General features: G+C 43.9%; 1 protein-coding gene across 1 annotated transcript in view; it reads right to left on the bottom strand.

Annotated features, from left to right (window-relative positions):
- MYO1E (myosin IE) overlaps window positions 1-21,271 on the bottom strand; it is a 211,111-nt gene that overhangs the window by 22,387 nt on the left and 167,453 nt on the right. Inside the window, exons 19-24 of the mRNA XM_070469219.1 lie at window positions 17,744-17,888; window positions 13,709-13,823; window positions 13,333-13,502; window positions 11,825-11,970; window positions 2,920-3,066; window positions 1,123-1,280 (exon numbers count right to left, since the gene is read on the bottom strand). Coding sequence (XP_070325320.1) covers window positions 1,123-1,280; window positions 2,920-3,066; window positions 11,825-11,970; window positions 13,333-13,502; window positions 13,709-13,823; window positions 17,744-17,888 — 881 coding nt within the window. The remainder of the gene's footprint in view (window positions 1-1,122; window positions 1,281-2,919; window positions 3,067-11,824; window positions 11,971-13,332; window positions 13,503-13,708; window positions 13,824-17,743; window positions 17,889-21,271) is intronic.

Raw genomic sequence — 21,271 nt, 5'->3', positions numbered from 1 at the left:
TACCTACATCCTTAGGGTAATAGTAGTATCTTGGTTTTCTCTGCCTGAGCCCCAACCCTGTTCCCTTCATCCTGCCCACATCTCTGTAAAGAGTCCTTTTATGTAAAAGTATCTTCAAAAATCCCACCTAAATGTGCTGTCTTCTGCAAGTACTAACTGATACTCAGACATACACCGTTTTCTGAGTGGCTACTTTTCTGTACTGTATTAGTGAGTTACATGAGTACATGCCAGCATGCACCTGGTGGACAGAAGCCATAAAGACCTGTTTCATACTTGGCATACTCTTCACTGATCACACATGTGGACTGTATTCTGTAAAGATAGATACATTATATGAGTACATGGCATCTATGATTACTCTATAATGTCCATCCTAAATATAATTTTATAAGTATCACTTACAGAAAAAGTATAGAATAAGAATCTATAGGCCAGGGACTTCCCTGGTGGTCCAGTGGCTAAAACTCTGTGCTCCCAATGCAGGTGGCCTAGGTTGGATCCCTGGTCAGGGAACGAGGTCCCACACGCTGCAACTAAGACCTGGTGCAGCCAAATAAATAAATAAAAAAAAAAAAAAAAAAAAAAGGATCATAGGCCAGGAAAAGGAGTCAAACTACAGAGTGTGAGTTAGTGCGTGCGTGTCTCCTAATGAAACAATTTAAAGTGAAGGAGAGTGATATTAAACGTGATGCTCTGCAACAGAGTGAACCCCTGTAAGGACTTGGTAAGTGTGGTCAGTTTCTTTAACACTGACACAAAGGATGAAGTTTGTATTGTTGACATGACTGGACTGGAAAGGGCTGGGAAATAGAAATAGATCTGTTTTAAACATAATTAACACTGTAGTGCCAGGAATACTACTCATAACTACTAGATCATTCAGAAAAGTTTAACTTGCCCATTTGCCTTGATGTTGGTTTAGTCTGAAACGTTTCAATCAGAAGAAAACCCCAGCCACAGGAAGCAGTCAGTGTACTAGTTGTTTGGCCTGCAGATCTGTGCAGTGTTAAGAGCATTTGGTGGGAAGGGAGTTTAGCTTGGAGAGAGGGTGAGTAGGAGCCAGGCAGGGAGCCCAGCAGCCCAGCAGCGGCCCTACCCGTGGGGCCCATGCACACTTACGGGAGTTTCTGGGCAGCCCGGGTCCGATGCTGACCTGCAGCACTTTGTTGCTGGGCTTGAGGATGGCCAGATCGCCAAAGCCTTGGTGGAACTGTACTTGCCGGGAGCCCCCTGCACTCCAGGGACCCCAGTTCTCCTTTTTCAACTTGATTTCAAGCCTGTGACAAGCGTATATGTTGGAATTAACAAAGGAAGGGAGAGAAACAGGGAGAAAGTGGTGTTCACAGACCCCAGCCTGGAGTTGTGCTGTAAAAACAAGACAAGACTGGATCATGGGAACCAGTCTGGGGCCCAGTGGACGGGCATGGTGCGGGCTGAGCCACCAACCAGAGGCAGAGCATTTGGGGGCCCAGTCCCTGGGGGATAATAGCTGGTAAGGGAGGTGCCCCAGGATCGGAGCACTGTCCAGTGGAGACAGGTGGGGACAGAAGGAAAGGCCGCCCTGCAGGCCACACCTGCTGTGCTGCATCACCGTGTCCTCTCTGATTGCCCAGGTCTCTGTGTGAGGAGCACTGACAGATGCCAGAGAGCTCATGTCTCCTCTGCACAGAATGCAGCTAGTATTTTTAAGTTTATTTTTTTTAATTATTTTTTAACTTTTTTTTTTGTATTGGGGTATAGCTGATTGACAATGTTGTAATAGTTTCAGGTGGATGACAAAGGGACTCAGCCATACATATACATGTATCCATTCTTCCCCAGACTCCCCTCCCATCTAAGCTGAGAATGTGGCTATTATTTAATTAAGTTCTATTCCTCCACCTTCACCCCCATCCCAGGGAGGAAAAGACACTAGCAACCAATACCCAAATAAAAGGGAAGTTTACTCACAAATGCAAAACTCCCCAGCCAGTTTTTTTTTTATTTCCTATGTTGCCCATATACCTACATAATACAATTCGATATTCTGCTTTTTTAACCTTGTATTTTTATTTTGTAAGACAGAAAAATCATAATTGCCAGTAGCTGCCTATTCTTTTTAGCAGCTTGGGCTTATACATATTCTTACTTTTTTTGAGCTACTCCCTTATCACCAACTCTCAGACAAAAACAACTGCCCCTGGTGTCATGGCCAAATTGTTGTCTGAAAATGCTGTAATGATTTCATTCTACTTCTAGTGTCTATCTCACTTCAACCACAGCAGGATGAGTTATGCTAAGTTCCCCCACTCCTGGAATGAAGGCTTTACTTTGGCCCCTTGCTTGTGAGTAGGAAGAGTGGAGGGTATCCTCATTTTATGGATGGGGAAATTGAACAAGATCAAAAAGTCAAATAAATCACTTGGCAAACATGAGACTAGAAATTCAATAGTCTGCCAATGTCTGGTACATGAGAAGATGTTATTAAAGTGAATGAAGGTGAGCCCAGACATAAGACACTGGCCGTCCACAGCCCCCAATCTCCAAATGCCCCACCTGCAGGTTGTATCATGCACTCATCTTGGGGACTTAAGCCCCAATCACTTTCTTCTGCTTCAGCCTTACACTACTTCTACCTGCTCTGCGAAATAAAATATTCCTGCATTGGTAAGATATAAAAATCTGCCTTTCTTGGCCTCACGTTGGTGACCTTTGCCCAAGGGATAAAACATACCATTCAATGAAGTCATCTCACAGAAATGCAAAAGTAACCGTTCCAAAGTCCATGGCAACCACCCCGACTGTCTTCTGCAGGCCCTATGAGTCCACAGAAGTCAAGGCCCCAGAGCTCCTTGGAGCCACCCAAGCCAGTCAGACCCCACCCCTACTCCACAGTGGACCCCGGCAGTGAGATCAAAGCCTCAGATCCCAACTTACGTGTTGCTAAACTTCAGAGGTAGTTGCTTCTGGGTTTTTTCCTCGTAACGCTTTGCTAAGAGGCTCAAGAACTCAGTTTTGAAGACAGATTCAAGCAAACTGTCATATTCTTGCTCATGAAGAATAAAAAGGTCATCCTGCATAGTACTGCAAAGAGATTATAAAGACTCAATGAAAGTTACAGTTTTGTTGATTCCATGATTTTTTTTTTTACTCTTTTTTTAATCCTGTAATATAGCACTAAATTTCCACCATCTTTCTCTGCTACTGAAAATCTTTAAAACAAAACACAACAACAATGAAGTACAAAAATAAAGTCCCTAAGATCTACTTTTAAAAGAGGTTTATAGTCCACCAACAGCATAATCAAAATATTCTCTCACATGACTTTTAAAATCAGGAAATTAAGGACAATTTAGTCTGTATTTTTAAAAATCCATTTTCAAATTCAACTTCTATGTTCTTAAAATCATAAAAATCCAGAATGTTATGAATGTGGCAAAAAAGGGACAATTCCCCCTAAGTCCCAAGTCAGCAGAATTTAGGATATGGTTGCAGCTACTGTAATACATCCTAACTTGAAGAACTGTAAGCTCCATTATCAAAAGAGAAGCCAAAGTCCTACACTTCATAGACACGAGTCGGGAGCCTTCAGGTATTCAGTGCTCTGCTTATACTGCCTGCTAAATGCACAAACACATCAAACTGCAGAGAAATGAGAGGCAGGTGTACATACAGTAAGCATAATCCCCACCTTCAGGGTGGGTCAGGAAAAAGACATGCCTTTGTGGGAGCTCCTTGTTTGGACAGGGTAGGGCTGTTGGGAAAATTCATACCCACAGTGGATGTTAGGAGCTGCAGGAAGAATGGAAGAAAGAGGCTGAGGGGCTAAGCCAGTTCCAGGGAATATGCTTAGTGCTAAGGGGACTGATTAGATATTTCCTCTCCAGGCCCAGCCAGAGTTTGTGGAAATCAGAACACATATACACTTGAGAATTTGTCTTCCTCAGTTGCTAGATGTATTGCTCAATTGCTCAGGTGAAAGGGGCCGCCACCCCAAAGGCTTCATTATATACAACCCTACCATTGCCTCCTAGCAACACTGTCATATATCTAAGACAACCCTCCTAAGATGACGTCTCATTAGGGACAATAAGTGTTTTTCCAGGTACTAAAAACAAAGTAAGTGAATTCATTTCAGTAAGCTGACCACAGAGATTAAATTTTAATCTCTCCAAATGCAGGAAATACCAATGACGTGGTTCTATCAGTAACACAGGAGCTGTTCCTATGTCTTGCACAACCCAGGACCAGGGCATCAGTAGGATTATTGTGCTGTGACATGACCAGACAGTGAGGCAAGTAGGGAGGACTGGGGTAAAAAGAATCTGAGAGCGGGGAGCCTCCTTCCATGGAGTCTGATCCAATGAAACAGCAACTGGGCTTCCCTGGTGGCTCTGACGGTGAAGAATCCGCCTGCAATGTGGGAGACCTGGATTTGATCCCTGGAGAATTCCCATGGACAGAGGAGTCTGGCGGGTGACAGTCCATGGGGTTGCAAAGAGTCGGACACAACTGACTGACTAAGCACACAAAATAGCAACTCCTGTGGTCTCTCTGTTCAGTCACAGGAATTTGACAAGCTGGGAACGGGCAGTCGGTGGGACCAGAAGTCTTCCTGGAGAAGAGAGAGCCCTTGCGGGTGATCCTGGGCTTGTGAGGAACCTTCTCTCTCTGTTCCAAGGCAGGGAGCGAATGACTTGTACCTGATCAAGCTACAGCCCCAGCTCCTCACTCTAAAACCTCAGCCCCTCAGTCTTTCTACAGGAGCTTTTAGTCCACAGGAGAAAAAATGCATAAGGCAGGACCACAACACAGTTGGACTGCGAAGGCAGAGTATGACAGCATACATAACTTCAGCGGCGGAACGGGGTAGACTAGCAGCAAGATACCATCACCAGGGAAGGAGCCTGGCCCTTCACATCCTGTTTACTGCAAACCAGCAGACCAAACAGCTCTTCCTGGATGTGAAGTCAGAACACTTTACAGGCATGTTGGGGCAGGTAATGGCCGTTTGGGTGGAGCGTGTTGTCATTACTATTACCTCAACAGTGTTTCCAAATATCCCTATGTCACAACCACGCTATCTGCACACTCTTGTAACAGTTGGGATGCAGGTGTTGTTGTGATTGAAGACCCTCACAGCCCGTGGTTTTTAAAGAACCTAGTGTTTTTATCTCTGTTACTCAGGAGCGTAAGAAAAAGCAATCAGGGCCAACATGAAGGTTCTACAGTGCCTGGCAGCCAGGCGTCTACTCTTCACAGGTATGATCAGAAAGTCATACGAGTCATTTCTGCTTCCACCTCATTGGCTAGCATATGTCACATGGTCACACCTAGCGGAAGGAAAGCTGGGAAATGTAGTCTTTGGTTGGGCTGTCAGCTGCTATCATGGAGAGGAGAGAATGGGTATTACAGGACAGCTTACAGTTTCCATTCTACTTCCTTGTTCACAAACTTACCCAACTTTGGAACTGGAATCTTTTCTGAGAACAGTATACCTCAGAGGGTGTGGCCACAACACTATCATCTTCCTGTTTTTAGGTAGATGAAAACTCTGGAATTGTTTTAATTATTTCAACGTCAGCAATTCTAACTCCAAAAGGCACTTGTGTAAAAAGCTGCTCAGAACAACTCTCCCAAGTCATTTGGAATTAATGAAATAAAAGTCCCAGCATCCTAACACAGGGCTAAGACGACCTCTGTGTCAGGAAGGAGAGTATACAGAGGGGGAAGAGCTGAACAATAGGCACCACTCTTTGGTGTATAGGGTGGAGTGAAACTCCTGTTTCAGCTGCTGGATTCATGTCTGGGCATGTCCATTTGCCTGGCTGGCCTTTAGGCGGGACAGCAATTATTCGACTGGATTATTAAAGGAGTTCAACACAAGAAACCTTGAGTGGTTAAATGTGTGCAGACTATTAGGAGTTTCATGATCATGAAGAAATAAAGCCAGCAGGCCAAAACATCAAGGTCAATTATCAGCATGAGTTTGGAAATGAGAAGAGACTGTTTGGACATTAGGACTTCAACCATCAAATTCAAGAGCTCCTCCCTTTGGTGACTGGAGTCAAAAAGTCAGGAAATTCTCTTCACCCAGGCCAGAGCTTCAGCTCATTCCCCTTGCCTCAGCCCAGGTCCCTAGGTCTGAAAACAAAGCTTTTGCACCTTGTTTTTTTTTCCCTAAAAAATCAGACTTATTTTTGGACTTCACCTCCGTCTTCTTCACATGCTCAAGCTGCAATTCCTTACAGATGTTTGACGTAGGAGCCTATGTTGAAAGAAGCTTAACTAGTCCCTGGTTTGGCTTCTGATTGGCTCTTTCTCCTCTGTTTTTGTGGCTTATTGTTGTACTGCTGACCACACTAGAAATGCTTGGTTTACTCCCTTAACCAAGATCTTCTTCATAAAAATGTTAGTTACAAAACCCCTGGGGAAAGTTTTAAAGGAGTTTTTTCTTTTCTTTTTTAAGCTGAAAAGGCAATTTCAGCTAGGATGGCCCCTGCTTTTATTTAAAGTCTCAAAAAGAAATGTTTCCTGCTTATGAAATAGATGCTCCTTTAAAAAAAGAATTACATTTCTTTATTTTGGCTGTGCTGGGTCTTTGCTGCAGTACTCAGGCTTTCTCTAGTTGCAGCATGCAGGGGCTTCTCTTGTTGTGGCAAATGGGCTTATTTGCATGTGGGATCTTAGTTCCCTGACCAGGGATCAAACCAGAGTTGCTTGCCTTACAAGGCAGATTTTTAACCCTGGGCTACCAAGGAAGTCCCCAGTGCTCCTTTCAGTAAACAGAACTACAAAGGTAGCTAAAATTAAAAGCAGAAGGAAACAAACCTTATCCTGAACTCTACCACCCATAGATACCAGTAGCACCAGTTTGGGAGCCTACTTAATTTCTCTGAGAAAGTGCAGGTACACGTCATGTCAGGCCTCCTGGGAAGAGCTTCACCCAACCACAGGGGGAAAGGCTCACTCCCACCTTTTGTGTCTCAGGAATATCCTGGAAACCAGTCTCTCCACACCTGTAAGCTGTGTGCCCCATGTTTACACGGGGCATGGCTCCCCCTTCCAGAATGGGGTGGAACGCCTTGAGGCAGGGACTAAGTCTCACCCACTGCAAATTCAGAGTTGAACACAAGGCTGGTGGTCAGTCCAAAAATGCAGAAAACTTACAGGTTCCCAGAGCTCAAAATCCATAGCAAGTCAAGATTTCAGGAAAGCATCAGGTCAGCGGAGGAGGTCCCTAGTGAAGTAGGCTGTTCTTATTGCCAGAGGGTTAGGGCAATTAGGCAACAAACCATTTTTAGGCAAGAATGTCATGCCCAGGAGGGCTGGGGCCTCTGTCTAAAGCCCACTCCTTCTAGGCTGACTTTCCTAGTATGTACAAGTACTGGAAAATCTACTGACCCAGGCAGGCAGCCCCAAGGCTTTTGATCTTAGGCCTTGGGGGGGTCAGCAACAGGAAACAGAAGGACTACTAGAAGCTTCATCAGAGAGAGCTCCATATAGGAGATTTTATGTTTCAAACCTCATCAGCTACAACAGGAGGGCAAAGAACACAGGCCATTGTACCTTCTGACCACTCTTCCAGGAAATTGAGTTTTTCAAATAAGAGCAAGATGAGGTCAGTTCCTTGATGGCTCAGTGGATAAAGAATCCACCTGCAATGCAGGAGACACAGGAGACCCGGGTTTGATCCCTGGGTTGGGCAGAGCCTCTGAAAGAGGGCATGGCAACCCACTCTAGTATTCTTGCCTGAAGAATCCCATGGACTGAGGAGCCTGGTGGGCTACAGTCCAAAGGGATGCAGAGTCAGATACAACTAAGTGACTAAGCGCACACACACAGGTCAGTTCGGTATTTGGACAAGAAGCAGCTCTTGAAGGAGCCTTCAGAAATGATGCTTGGCCTTCTATCAGCAGTCCCCCCAAAGGCTTGGAAATATGATGCCCCCAAGGCATCAGACATCAGGAGTGTTGTTACCTCCTGATATTCTCACCATTTCTCCATGAAGGCAGAAATGTAGGTTGTCAGTGTTCGGTCTTTTATTTAGATAAGGAGTTTTCCTTTCCCTGTGAGTGACTGTTGTCATCACAGCTCTCTGAGCTATTGGGCCTAATCTATTTTTTTCCTTGTAAGTTAAAAAAAGTTTTTAAAAAATTTCAATTATAATTCAACTAGATATATTTCAGTATACTTAAAAAGGATAGAGACTTCTAAAAATATGATGTCTATTAAAGTATTAGGAAACATTTTTTATTATGGAAAATTTCAAGTATATCAAAAAGTAGAGTAGCGGAATGAACCACCACATGTCAGGAGGTTTCAACAATGATCAATCCACAGACAGTCAAATTCATCTGCAGTCTCATTCCCCCCACTTCCACACATTGGCTAGGTTATTTTACAAAAGAGTATAATCATATTATTTTATCATTAAACATTTCAGTGTCTATCTCTAAAAGATAAAGCCTTCTTAAATAAAAATAACCACAATATCATTATCACACCTAAAGGAATAAACAATAAATCCTTCAAATAAAATATTTCCCATGTTCCCTGGTGGCTCTGACAGTAAAGAAGTCACCCGCAATGCAGGAGAACTGAGTTCAATCCCTGGGTCGGGAAGATCCTCTGGAGAAGGGAATGACAACCCACTCCAGTATTCTTGCCTGCAGAATTCCATGGACAGAGGAGCCTGGCAGGCTACAATCCATGGTCACAAAGAGATGGACACAACTGAGCGACTAGCACTCATAACACACTTGTTAAAATATTTAGTTATTTTACATTTCCCCAAATTGTCCTCTATATATTTTCTTGTGTGGTTGGTTGGTTTGAATAGGCAGCTATGAGCCAATTTGGCCTCCCCAGTAGTTATAAGAGTTAGGGACGGGCTGAAAGATCAGGTTTGTAGGACACTTTGATAGTCTGAATTAGAAGAAGCCATCAGGTGATCATTCTAGCTAACAGTCAAGAAGTAAGTCCCATAAAGTCTTCAAAACACACATTATGACTCTCTTCCCAAAGTGCAAGACAACTGTTCAAATTTTTCTCTATACTAACACTGAAATATATTGAGAATGCACATGTACACATATCCACACAGATACGTTCTCCTGGTACCACAATCGATTTCTTTTCTATGTTTGATTCTGCACACTCTATCTGATTGCACTCCTAACTTGGTTTAGATTACTAGCCTATCCCTATGGCTGAAAGAAATGAGGCAATGGTTATTAATCCTGGCAAACTGGGGCTCAGTGACTGAAATTCACAGAGATAACACCTTTAAATGACTGGGGCTCTTTTTCCCTCCTAGAGTCAGAACAAATTTCAGGTTAAGTACCTCATTTTATTACATCCTCCAACAAGGAAAGGCCACAAGGAAGCAAACATCCAGACCATGAATACTAAAAAGAAAGTGGAAAAAGAATCTGATCTTACTGTGAGACACAGTATCCCCAGAGGCTGTGAAAAAAGGAAAAGACAGAGGGGAAAAAAACTTGAGTGTGAATATCCCACACCTTGATAAGCCTCAGAGACTTGATCAACAAGGCAATGAGTGTCAAAGTGCTAGATACACATGTAGATATACAATGATTAAGCGCTGCTTAAGGCCTCTGAGGGCTGCAGACACACCTAGGCAGTAGTAACAGCCAGAACAACACTCATTCTCAGAGTAGTGAGCAGTTGTGCCCCAGAGCTGTGACTCCTGGGCTTTCAACTGTCAAGTGTGCCCAGCACGTTTTAGCTCACTCAACTTAGCCCGGGTATAGCTTGTTTCCATGCAAGGTAAAAAAAGAAGCTTCCACTTGGATTCCTTGGACCAGCAAGGGCAGTCTCAGGGCCCAGTAACCAGGAGAGTGTGGTTGGTAGGTCATGGCCTGGTCAGCGAGCTGAATGATCAGAAAGACCTTTGGGAAACTGGACAGTTTCTAGTCTGTGAAATCCATGGCACTGAGAACCACCTGAGGCGTGGCTGCAAAGAGCTGCTGCTGAACACATCTGCTTACCAGTTCTACCACATCTTGAACTGAAATGTTTTAAATACTTAACGTCACTGCCCTGCCTGGCTCTTTATCAGGAAAATTGGGAACAGACAAAATCAGAAACCACAGTGACATAGGCAAGAACAGACACAACTTAAAATCTGCTTTGGATGATTGCTCCAGAGCCAGGGTTTTCTAGCCTGGTAAATCAGTTTCCTGTCTGCACAAAAACCCTGCTTTTTGTCTAAGAGCAGCGATTTTGTCTTGTGTGTGGAATAAGAGTGGAGAGGAGTCCTAATTCCAAGAAGACGCATCCACAGGTAACCAGAACATCTCTAATATTTTAATACAATGGCAGCCCGATGCTTGCCCTGGCAGAAGCTGAGGCATCCTCAGAAGGGCCCCAGAATATGACTCAAGGAGGAAGCCTCAAAGGGGCCTTTCTTCCTCTTTTCTTTGCCTTCTGTGGCCTGATGATTTCCTCTCATCACAGGGAACTTAGTCTAGGAGATATTAGCTGGGAGGATTTGGGGAAGTCTCAGCGTATGCAGGTCCTTGCCATTTTGTCCTTTATTGTGCCCATGGTTGCATGAAATGTTCCCTTGGTATCTCCAATTTTCTTAGAGACCTCTAGTCTTTCCCCTTCTATTGTTTTCCGCTATTTCTTTGCATTGTTCCCTTAAGAAGGCTTTCTTATCTCTCTTTGCTATTCTCTGAAACTCTGCATTCAGTTGGGTGTATCTTTCCCTTTGTTCTTTGCCTTTTGCTTCTGTTCTTTTCTCAGCTATTTGTAAGGCCTCCTCAGACAACCAGTCAGCCTTTTTGCAATAAAGGAAAGAAAAGGTATGGACCTAATAGAAGCAGAAGAGATCAAGAAAAGGTGGCAAGAATACACAGAAGAACTCTACAAAAAAGCTCTTAATGACCCAGATAACCATGATGGTGTGGACATCCTGGAGTGTAAAGTCAAGTGGCCTTAAGATTACTACAAACAAAGCTAGTGAAAGTGGTGGAATTCCAGCGGAGCTACTTCAAATCTTAAAAGATGATGCTGCCAAAGTGCTGCACTCATTATGCCCGCAAATTTGGAAAACTCAGCAGTGGCCACGGGACTGCAAAAGGTCCTGTGGTCACAGGACTGGAAAAGGTCCTTCATTCCAATTCCAAAGAAAGGCAATGCCAAAGAATGTTCAAATTATTGTACAGTTGCACTCAATTCATAAACCTGAGTGCTGACGAGAAGAGCAAGGATGCCTACCTGTGAACCTGGAGCTGAAGGGAGCATTTGGCAATGACTCCAGGGTTACAGACTATGGAGACCCATTTGTATTCCCCCTCACCCCCGGGGGAATGAACAGGCAGAGGGGCCTCAAGGAGTCCAAAGATACTTCCTATCTAGGACAATCCAAGGTCACAGCAAACTAAAAAGCAGCACTGATGACCTAGTGGCCACCTCTGCTCAGGCTTTTCCTGGTGAAATGGGTTAGGTCTTCATCAGGGGCAAGGTGGGCTTGGGGGGAGGACTCAAGAATGGTGACCCCCCACTTCAATAATAGCAATTATACCCTGATTGTTTCACAGACAACATTTTTTTGCCCTCAGATTTCATGGGAGCAAAGGACCTGAGTATCCCCTGACTAGAGGAGCAGATCAGAAAGTAACTTCTTCTTGTGATTGCAGTACTCCCCGAGACTCAAGAAGATCAGCCCTTCTTAGGGGAGAAGAGAAAACTGGGTTCTCTTCATCGTCACTTTTACAACTGGGGAGCCCGACAGGGCCTCCCTCCAGGCTGTGTTTGGAATAGCAGTGTCATGCAGAGGTGGGACTCCCCGTCCCCACCCTTGGCCACTCACCTGAGGGACACAGACAAGATCCTCTCCATCTCGATCCTCCGCTTCAGCACTTCCTTCACCAGGCCTTTGTCAGGACCTTGTTTGACCTTTTCTCGTCCAATCAAGTACAAGCATTTTGGAGTCAGAAGCAAGTCTCGCTTTACGCTCTGTAAGGACAGGAGTTTTAGAAAAGTGGCAGAGTGGCAGTAGTCGACACACAGGGCGCTGGTGAGCAGGTGAAAGGAAGCTGCTTCAGGCAGTGAACTTTCACTACGATTGGATGGTAAGCACAGTGCTTCTGATTGTTAGGTTGACATATACAAAACTGCTGATACTTGACTCTCTTTAACTTATAAAAATGGTAGACTCATATGGATCCACCTAAGGGATCAGGGCAAACCAGCACACACGATGGCCCTACCAGTGATCTGCTGCAGGATGTTCCTCATACAGGGATCCCTCAAGGGACTCTGCATATGTAATTTTTGTGAGTCCATTACATTTTTTTTTTAAAAGTCCATTACTTTTTAAAAGTGATACATTTTCATGTCAATGGTAATCCTTAAAAATCTAATATAAATGTACTGTGTTATATCCAAACAATACTGAGACTTAACATTCATGTTTGTATTCAAACCTGCCGCCAGAGCAGCTGGCACCATATTCAGTTTGTAAGGAGTGATTTGGTTTTGGCAAAACAGCATCATCCTTCTTGTGAAATTAATATTGTTTGTTCTTTATTTTTATCCCTGACCAAAAACCAAACGAGAAATAACTCACATAAAAAGCTCTTAATGGCCCATAATCTATTATGGCTTCAGATTTCACTATTAGGGTCAAAATTTTATTAGGCAAAAGAAAAAAGACAATGTCTAAAGAAAGAGGTTAAAAAAACAACCAGCTGTCCTCCAGTGGCTCTGTCAAAGCCCCGCGTAGTCATTTGCCCAGGGAAAATGGATAAGAACACTTCCCTTATATTCTCAATCTTTTGATCCAATGAGTCTACTCCTAACAATTTACTCTAAAAGCATAAGTAGACAAATGCACAAAGCCATGTGCAAGAATGCTCTTGAGTATCCTTTTATTTATGATGGTAAAAAAAAAATGTCATGAGAATAATAAGAAACTGGCTCAAAATAATAGTGAAGCAACTGTTGAACGGGATACTATGCAGCTAAACAAAACAATTTATACTGACATATCTATTAATACAGAAAGTTCTCCCTGGTGTATTTTAGGAAAAAAACAATGCAGAACACAAACCAGCATGTAACGTAGATTTCAGTTTTGTAAAACTAAATATACAAATGTATGTCTGCATAAAAACATTCTAAAGGATGCACACAGAATGTTAACAGTGATTGTTTCTGGGTATAGGTGGCTATTTTTCTCTTGGCTTATCTGCATTTTCCACATTTATCTACAATGGACATGATCTGTTTTGGTAATCCCAAAAGCAAAATGATGAGTTATTTTTAGAACTAAGGAATCTGTTTGGTGACTCCCAGGACTGGGCAGTCAACATGTACCTTGAACCTCCTGTCGTACTTGGTCACTGTGTCTGCAAAATCGATCTTCTCCCTCTTGCCCACAAACTGCTGGAGTTCTGGGTGCTCCTCCATCCCAATGTAGTCCCCGATGAAGTTCCTGTTAATACTGTTTCTCCGTCTCTCCTTCTTGTTCAACAGAAGGTTGGAGGCTGCAGTTCCCAAAAGGGTAGAGAAGGGAGAAGGATCAGTCCCCTACAAAGAGGAAAATGCTCCGTGTGGAAAGACACAGAGACTCTAAATGAATGCAAGGCTGCAACGCACAGTATGTGCAAAGTACAGTGAACCCGTAACTTCATCTAAGCTCAAAAATATTCTTGAGATTTGGTACATGAATGCAATAAAATGACTATAATACCCTCTTCTCTCATTTGGACATATTTCTTCCGGGCCACGAACTTCCTCCATGATTTCTGTATCACTCGAGCATACCCATCGTACTTTCGCTCCCTCATTTCTTCCAGAAGAAAGAGCTGTGAATAGGGAGAAGACAAGTGTGAGTCAGTTCACAGGACCTGAACATTACTTTCTTGGATAGTCCAAGGACACTCAGTTTAGTCAAGGACACAATGGGAAGCAGCTTCTCAGACTCATATACAAAGGTGAAAAAAATGTGTTGCTTATGGTCACTATAACTTATATATAAATATACAGAGACAAGATATTTATACATACTTTAAAAGTTTGTTTAAAAACGAACTCATTTTTGGTTGCACTGGGTCTTCGTCACTGCATGCAGGCTGTCTCAAGCTGTGTTGAGTGGGGCTGCTCTGGTGCTGCTCCTGTTGTGGAGCGTGGGCTCCAGGCACACAGGGTCAGTGGATGTGGCACATGGGCTTAGTTGCTCCACAGCATGTGGAATCTTCCTGGACCAGGGATCAAACCCACATCCCCTGCACTGGCAATGGATTCTCATCCACTGTACCACCACAGAAGTCCTTATACATATTCTTTTATTAAAAAATAATGGAACATAGTTGGATCTGAGTATATTCAGTTGGATCTTAATGATGATGTCTGCCAAACCTTGTTCCTAACCTCTCTAAGAATCAAATGAGTGATTCAACACACACCCATTTATTTCCCACCTTGATCCAAAGAGGATATTAAATGGCTAGATCAAATGAGCTCATGGAGGCAGCTTTAGTGTTGCATACAGCCTCTTACTAGAATTTTCCAGCTTTTGCAGAAAGCGCATGCTGCTGTGGAAAGAGGGCTGCCCAACTTTTGGTTCCATGAAAGTACAGACTTCTTGCCTCACAGAAATCTATAGGGAGTCATTGGGCGGAGGATAATAACCAGTGATTGGACCTGGGCTTATGATGTGTTAATAAGGACTTGGATTCACCAAAAGGGGCTGACACTCAAGTCATCTTAATGATGAATACTGTTGTACACCACTCACCAAAGCTCTAGAGTAATGAAGATGACAGCAAACAGCTGTAATAAACTGAGTACCCTCAATGGATCAGGAATCATTCTAGATGCTTTACATACATTACTTCATTCAACCACTCAACAACTACATGTACCACTTATTTGCATTATCTCCAACTAACAGAGGAGAACATCAGTACTAAGATTGGGTGGAGCTGGAAAGTGAACCGAGGTCTTTGAGGTTCTGCCAGGCTCCTCCTCACCTGGACACAGAATCTGCATCTAATCAACTCATAAAATGGTGGGAAACTCCTATTCACCTAGGAAGTAGTTTACATGACTCTCTAGGAATAAAAAAACAGACCAATAAAAACCCAAAGTAATGATGACGGATGTCATTGTAAAAACATTCCAGAACTAAACAAGCAAATTTGGTTTGAAGACAGCTGGGCTTGATTTGTTGTCTCGGTTTATTTGGGTCTATACCCTGGAGCCAGTGATCTCTCTTCCTGACATTCAACTTCTCCTTCTCACAGATCCACCTCAAACTGAACATATCAAGAGAGGGGCACTTCATTCCACAGCCATCAGTGCCATATACAATAAACAAAGGTGCATATTTCAAGAACAAAAGATTTTTTTCAACAACTGGGCAGAATGTTTAAAAATCTGAGCCCATCAGTTGCCTGGAAGATTATCCATTGGTGTTTTCTTATCTTCTGTGTTGGGTTTCTGAGTAAGTTTTATTTTCTTCTTCTTTCCCAGAACTATTTTGAAAGCGTCATAGAAAATATACTTGTGACTCAGAAAGGATGAAGAATCAACCAATTCCCAAATTCCTATAGACTAGTTCAAAGATGAGTTGGTTTTTAGGTTCCTTCCAAAAGCCATAGGGGTTAGAAATCAGGAAGGTTCAAGAAGGAAGAGAGAGAGAGGGAGAAGAAGAGAGAAAAGCAAAAAGCATGGACACATGTAACCAAACCAAACCAAACTCTCTGATGCCTGATATCTAATGTGGGTTCTTAAAGCAAATGGGTTATTTTATAAATTCAGCACATTTAGTATAAAAGTTAAAGCAAAATCACAGGGTAGATTTTTAAAAACTTTTTTTGGGCCATGGCTTTCTTGTGGCATGTGGGATCTTAGTTCCCCAACCAGGGATGGAACCCATGCCCCCTGCAGTGGATGTGTGGGGTCTTAACCAATGGACTGCCAGGGAAGTCCCTAAAAAACCATTTTTGTAAAAGAGTTTGCAATGTCAGGGCTAGATATGGATGGATGAGTAATGCGGGGAGGGGAGAGAGTAGTAATGATGGGTGTGTGTGTGAAAAAATGGGGGAGAGGAAGAGTCAAGTGAAGGTAAAAAAGCAACTGGGAGGAAAACACGGAAAAGAAAAACCAAAAATAAATCTTGATTTGAAAGTAAAATCTCAAAGCTCAACTGAATCAGGAAAAAAAAAAAGCATGAAAAACATTGAGGCTGTTTCTGTGAAAATTCAGCAAGTCAAAAAAGTAAAAACAAGAGGAGCGGGTATAAAACAGAAGAGTTCTCCATTGTACCGATAAATCACTCCATCCTGTTTTAGAAAGAACAGGAACTGTTCTGTGGGTTGCTTAATGGTGTATGACACAACATTTTCATTTTATATTTGGAAATGAAATTGCTGTGAAGCTCCAAATAACTCAAAGTGGAAAATGCTACCACAAACTTTTCATACGGGTTCTATCGATGTGTGCCACTTACTTATTTAACAGCCTTTAAAGTCATTCAGTTACGACCATTAGCATTTCTGGTCTCAGGCTGATTCTGGGAGGCAGGCAGAACAGCAGTGATGGGGCCCCTTCTAGTGGAGAAAACGCATGGCAGGACCAGAATTTGCCTAGAGTCAAGGGTTTCCATTATGACCAATACTGCAGGTTCTCTTGGTGATATGGTGACTACTTTTGCCAAATTCACCACCAACTCTTTTTTTTTTTTGGCTACACCACATGGCATGTAGGATCTTAGTTCCCCAACCAGGATCAGAACTGTGCTCCACTGCAGTGGAAGCAAAGAGCCCTAACGACTGAACCACCAGGGAAGTCTGTCTCCATAGACTCTTGAAAATGGTCTTATGATTATTACAGGAACCTCAAGAAATGGTGATACCCACCCCCGGTTAGTTCCAGCAGTTTCTCCAGCTTAAAAATTGTCTTCATTTTTAATCTTGAATTATCTTCATTCCACAGGCCCAGAGCTATGGGGCAGAAGGACTGAGGGGCTGTGTTGGGTTCCTGCTCAAACTGGGAAGTTCCTGTGAACAATCATTCAGCTCAGGGTGACCACATGCTCCACAGGAAAGATTAAGAGGTTCCACTAAATTAATCTGTGGAGGTCTGATAAATATGTAAATTGTAAAACCTATGTGTTTTGAGTTCCTTACTGGTAAACATCTGTATCCTTTAAGATTGGAGATTTCTCCTTCTATCTATTGGTCTCCTCTAAGTCCTTTCTGCATTTCCTCACGGTCTTCAAGGTATAGTCCTGGGAATTCTCACACCCAGGCTCTGCTCCACCTTTATGTGACAAGACTTGTTGGGTGTCACCGAGGTGAGGATGTAGGTTAACCCAAGCCTCCTTTCTGGGCAAAGAAGTACCTAGTAGCTGAGACACTACTTCACACTAAAAAATAACTATTGGGCACCTCTTCTGAGCCACTTTCCTCACGAAGCTCTGCGTACACAAGGGCACACAAAACAGACCCTGACCTCAAGGCATTGACCATCTAGAATGGGAGAGAAGAAAAGTACGAAAAGAAAAGCTCTTGTGATGATAGCTTTGTATCCAAGCTGAGGACTCTGAATGTGCTAAGGTGTGGGGCATGAACCACACACAGACTCGGAGCAGCGGAAAGCCTTCTTTGAGGAACTGACATTTAAGACATGAACCACGGGATGAAGTAAAGAAACCAGGCACATGGTGGGGAGGGGGCTGAGAGGGGGCCGCAGGGAGAGGCGTGGCCCAGAGAAAACTCACAGATTCGGGGGCTTTGATGAACACTTTGCTCTTCCCTAGCTGGAACTGGTCACTGTCCATGTTGACAGACTGCAGCAAGTGCAGGACGCCTTGTTTCTCATCCCCCTTCCATGAGGGCCAGGTGGCTTTGGTCAGGATGGCATACCTGTGAGGAAAACAAGGGAGAGAAGGATCAGGTTTGGCCTGGACGCCCCCAAAGGCACCTAGTGCCGCTGGAGTCCTAGCCATCCCCTCGCTCCCTTCCAAGACTCAGGCAGAGACCTTGACAACTGCGAAAACCCACTGGGTCTGGTATGCCCATTTCAGAGCCGCCGCCTACTCTTTCCTTCTCCAACCGTTTCCATGCTAACGCCCTGAAGAAAATCTGCTTTTCCTTTCTACCACTGCCTAAAAATAGCATTGCTGAAGGTCACCAACGACACTCTTCTGGCAAAATCAAATGGTCTTTTCTCAACACTGATTTCCCCCGATTTCTTGGGAGCACTTAACAATCAACGTGAAGAGTTTTATGAAGCTCCCCATAAGCAGCTGTTATGATTACGATGGATCAACTTTCATCTGTGGAGTTCTCTGCATCTTGAGTCAGGAGGCCCTGGTGACTGGTCCTCAGCTACTCTCGTCTCACCTCTGCTCTCCTCTGGCTCGCTCCGCTCCTGGGAGGATGGCCTTCTCTTCCTGCACGCTTGCCCTCTTCAGAACCTTCGCCCACGCTATTCGCTCTGCCAGATGTGCTGGTCTCCAAACCCCTTGGGGGCTGGCTCCTACCCAGGGGTTGGGGGTGTGGCGGGGAGGGTCCTCCCCTTCAACGACGCTTCCATAGAAACCTTTTTGGATGACCCAAGCAAAAACTGTCCCCTTTGCTATTTTCTCTCATAGGAAATAATATTTTGCCTTCAGAGTATATATCAGTTTGTAACGATAGTCATGTCTGTACCTATTCAGGTAATTTATGTCACCCCCATGGGGATAGGAGCTCCATGAGGGGGTGTCATATCTGTGGGGCTCACCCTGCACATCTGGCACCTGATACAACGCCAGGAACACGGCAGGAAAGAGTCACCTGTTGTAACTAAAACGTGCTCTCTGCATCAGGTGTTGTTCTTGGTGCAGTTGCTGCTGCTGAGTCACTTCAGTCATGTCCGACTCTGGGTGACCCCACAGATGGCAGCCGACCAGGCTCCCCCATCCCTGGGATTCTCCAGGCAAGAACACTGGAGTGGGTTGCCATTTCCTTCTCCAATGCATGAAAGTGAAAAGTGAAAGTGAAGTCGCTTAGTCATGTCCGACTCTTCGAGACCCATGGACTGCAGCCTACCAGGCTCCTCTGTCCATGGGATTTTCCAGGCAAGAGTACTGGAGTGGGCTGCCATTGCCTTCTCCGTATTGGTGCAGTAGATTTCTTTATTTCTATAGCAACCTCTGTCAGCTGGTCTTCCCATTGTGCAAAACAGGAAAGAGAGGAAAATAGAGAACTACTCAAGGCTACTCAGCTAGCAGATGTCAGAGCTGAGATTTGAACCCCAGACTGTTTCTTTCATCATGGCAGTACATACAAGACATGGATTGGTATACATGTAAACCTTTCCTTTACAGATGATACAGCCTACTACATTTGTCTATGTTAGAAACATCATAATTATGTAAGTGAAAGTCGCTCAGTCATGTCTGACTCTTTGCTACCCCGTGGTCCCCATACAGTCCATGGAATTCTCCAGGCAAGAATACTGGAGTGGGTAGCCTTTCCTTTCTCCAGCGGATCTTCCCGACCCAGGAATCAAACCGGGGTCTCCCGCATTGCAGGCAGATTATTTACCCACTGAGCTATGAGGGAAGCCCAATTATTAAGAGGCTAACCTAATAGGGGAGACAGAAGCCTCTTACAGAATGTCAGATACAAAAGGTACCAAAGACTTGAGGTGGAAGGAAGGAAGAGAAGGAAGGAGGGAGGGAGGAGAAATTAGAGGATAGTATGGGTGAGAAATTGGAGGGTGTGTTCTATGTGCAGGCACATCTAGAAGACAGGCAATGAATGGGCCCCAGGCCTCTAAAGAAGCCCCCATCCTCCTCTGTTCTCAGAAGCTGCTATGAGGAGTAGGCTCACTAATGGCATCAAGGGGAGAAGGGAACCTTGACAAGGAGAGAGGCTCTGCCTTCAGGATCCAGGGCTCTCTAAGAGGACACAAGCAGGCACATCACACACTTAGAGCCAGCTGGTTGGGACCAAGGTGATTCTAGCGACCCTCTCTGCTCCTCCTAAATATCCACGTTCTGCCTGATAATATAAATTTCCTCAAGAAGCAAATCCTCCTATTCACTAATTAGAGATAAAAAGCTTAAAAATGAAAATGTCTACCTGAAGCCACATATTAGCACGAGTACATTTCACACGTGGCATAATAAAGGCGGCTACACCAATTAAGCCTCATAGAAATGACTGACAGCAGAGATGCTACTGGGGGATCTCACTGGTGAAGAAGTAGTAATATATCTGCAATCTAAAGGGAGGAGGGAGAAAGTTCATGCAGGGCATGGATGCAAAAGGAAAGACCAGACCAAGGTGACACGTTTCTTCTAAGAGTGCGATTTTGCTTGGCTTGATTTAATCCAATCAAAATAATAAACCAAAGCATTTTTATTGTGCAACTACAAATAGGTATCTCTTTGTAATTCACATCAATCCCCTATTAAAATAATACTGTATTTCTCTCTCTCTTTTTTTAATAGAAAGGAACTTGGTTTCCAGAGACTTTTTCTTCTCCTTTTTCCTGACAAGACCTATAAGAGTTTGGGTCTGGGTAAGACATGGGAATTGCCTGTCCCTTTGATCATGGACCACTTGTGGTGGTTCCCTTTGCTTTTAGGAAGACTGGCAGCATTCTCCTCACTTTCTTTTGTACTTCACTGGAGAGACCAGAGCATAATTCTAGTACAACATTCTCTCACTATGTAAGTACACTCAGTTCCCTCCTGTTTCTCCAGGACATACTGGTGGGAATGGGTTCATAAGGCAATGGGATGCTGCCTAATAGGTGCTTATGATAATTTTGCAGAGATGAAAAAAAACATTTTTTTGCAGAGATGAGCATAATAACTTACACTCCTTTCATCAAGTGTTTTCAGTTTAAGACCAATATTTTATCCCAAGGCCTTTGCACTGGCTGTTGTCGCTGCCTAGAATTCCCTTCCTTGCCCCTAGTCTGCAAGGCTCCTTTAAACAATTTTTTTTTTTAATGTATTTTTGGTTGTGCTAGGTTTTTGTTGCTGCTCACAAGCTTTGTCTGGTTGCAGCAAGTAGTGGCTACTCTCTAGGTGTGGTGTGCAGGCTTCTCATTGTGGTGGCTTCTCTAGTTGGAGAACACAGGCTCTAGGGTGAACGGGCTTGTGTAGTTGTGACGCAGGGGCTCTAAAGCATGGGCTCAGTAGCTGTGGCCCACACGTTTGGTTGCTCTGAGGCATGTGGGATCTTCCTAAACCAGGGATCGAACTTGTGCCCCCTGCACTGGCAGGTGGATTCTTAACCAATGCACC

The sequence above is a fragment of the Odocoileus virginianus genome, chromosome 6 (assembly GCF_023699985.2).
Source record: "Odocoileus virginianus isolate 20LAN1187 ecotype Illinois chromosome 6, Ovbor_1.2, whole genome shotgun sequence".
Classification (NCBI taxonomy): domain Eukaryota; kingdom Metazoa; phylum Chordata; class Mammalia; order Artiodactyla; family Cervidae; genus Odocoileus; species Odocoileus virginianus.
The sequence above is the reverse complement of the archived record's forward strand: the minus strand, read 5'-3'. Positions and strand labels throughout refer to the sequence as shown.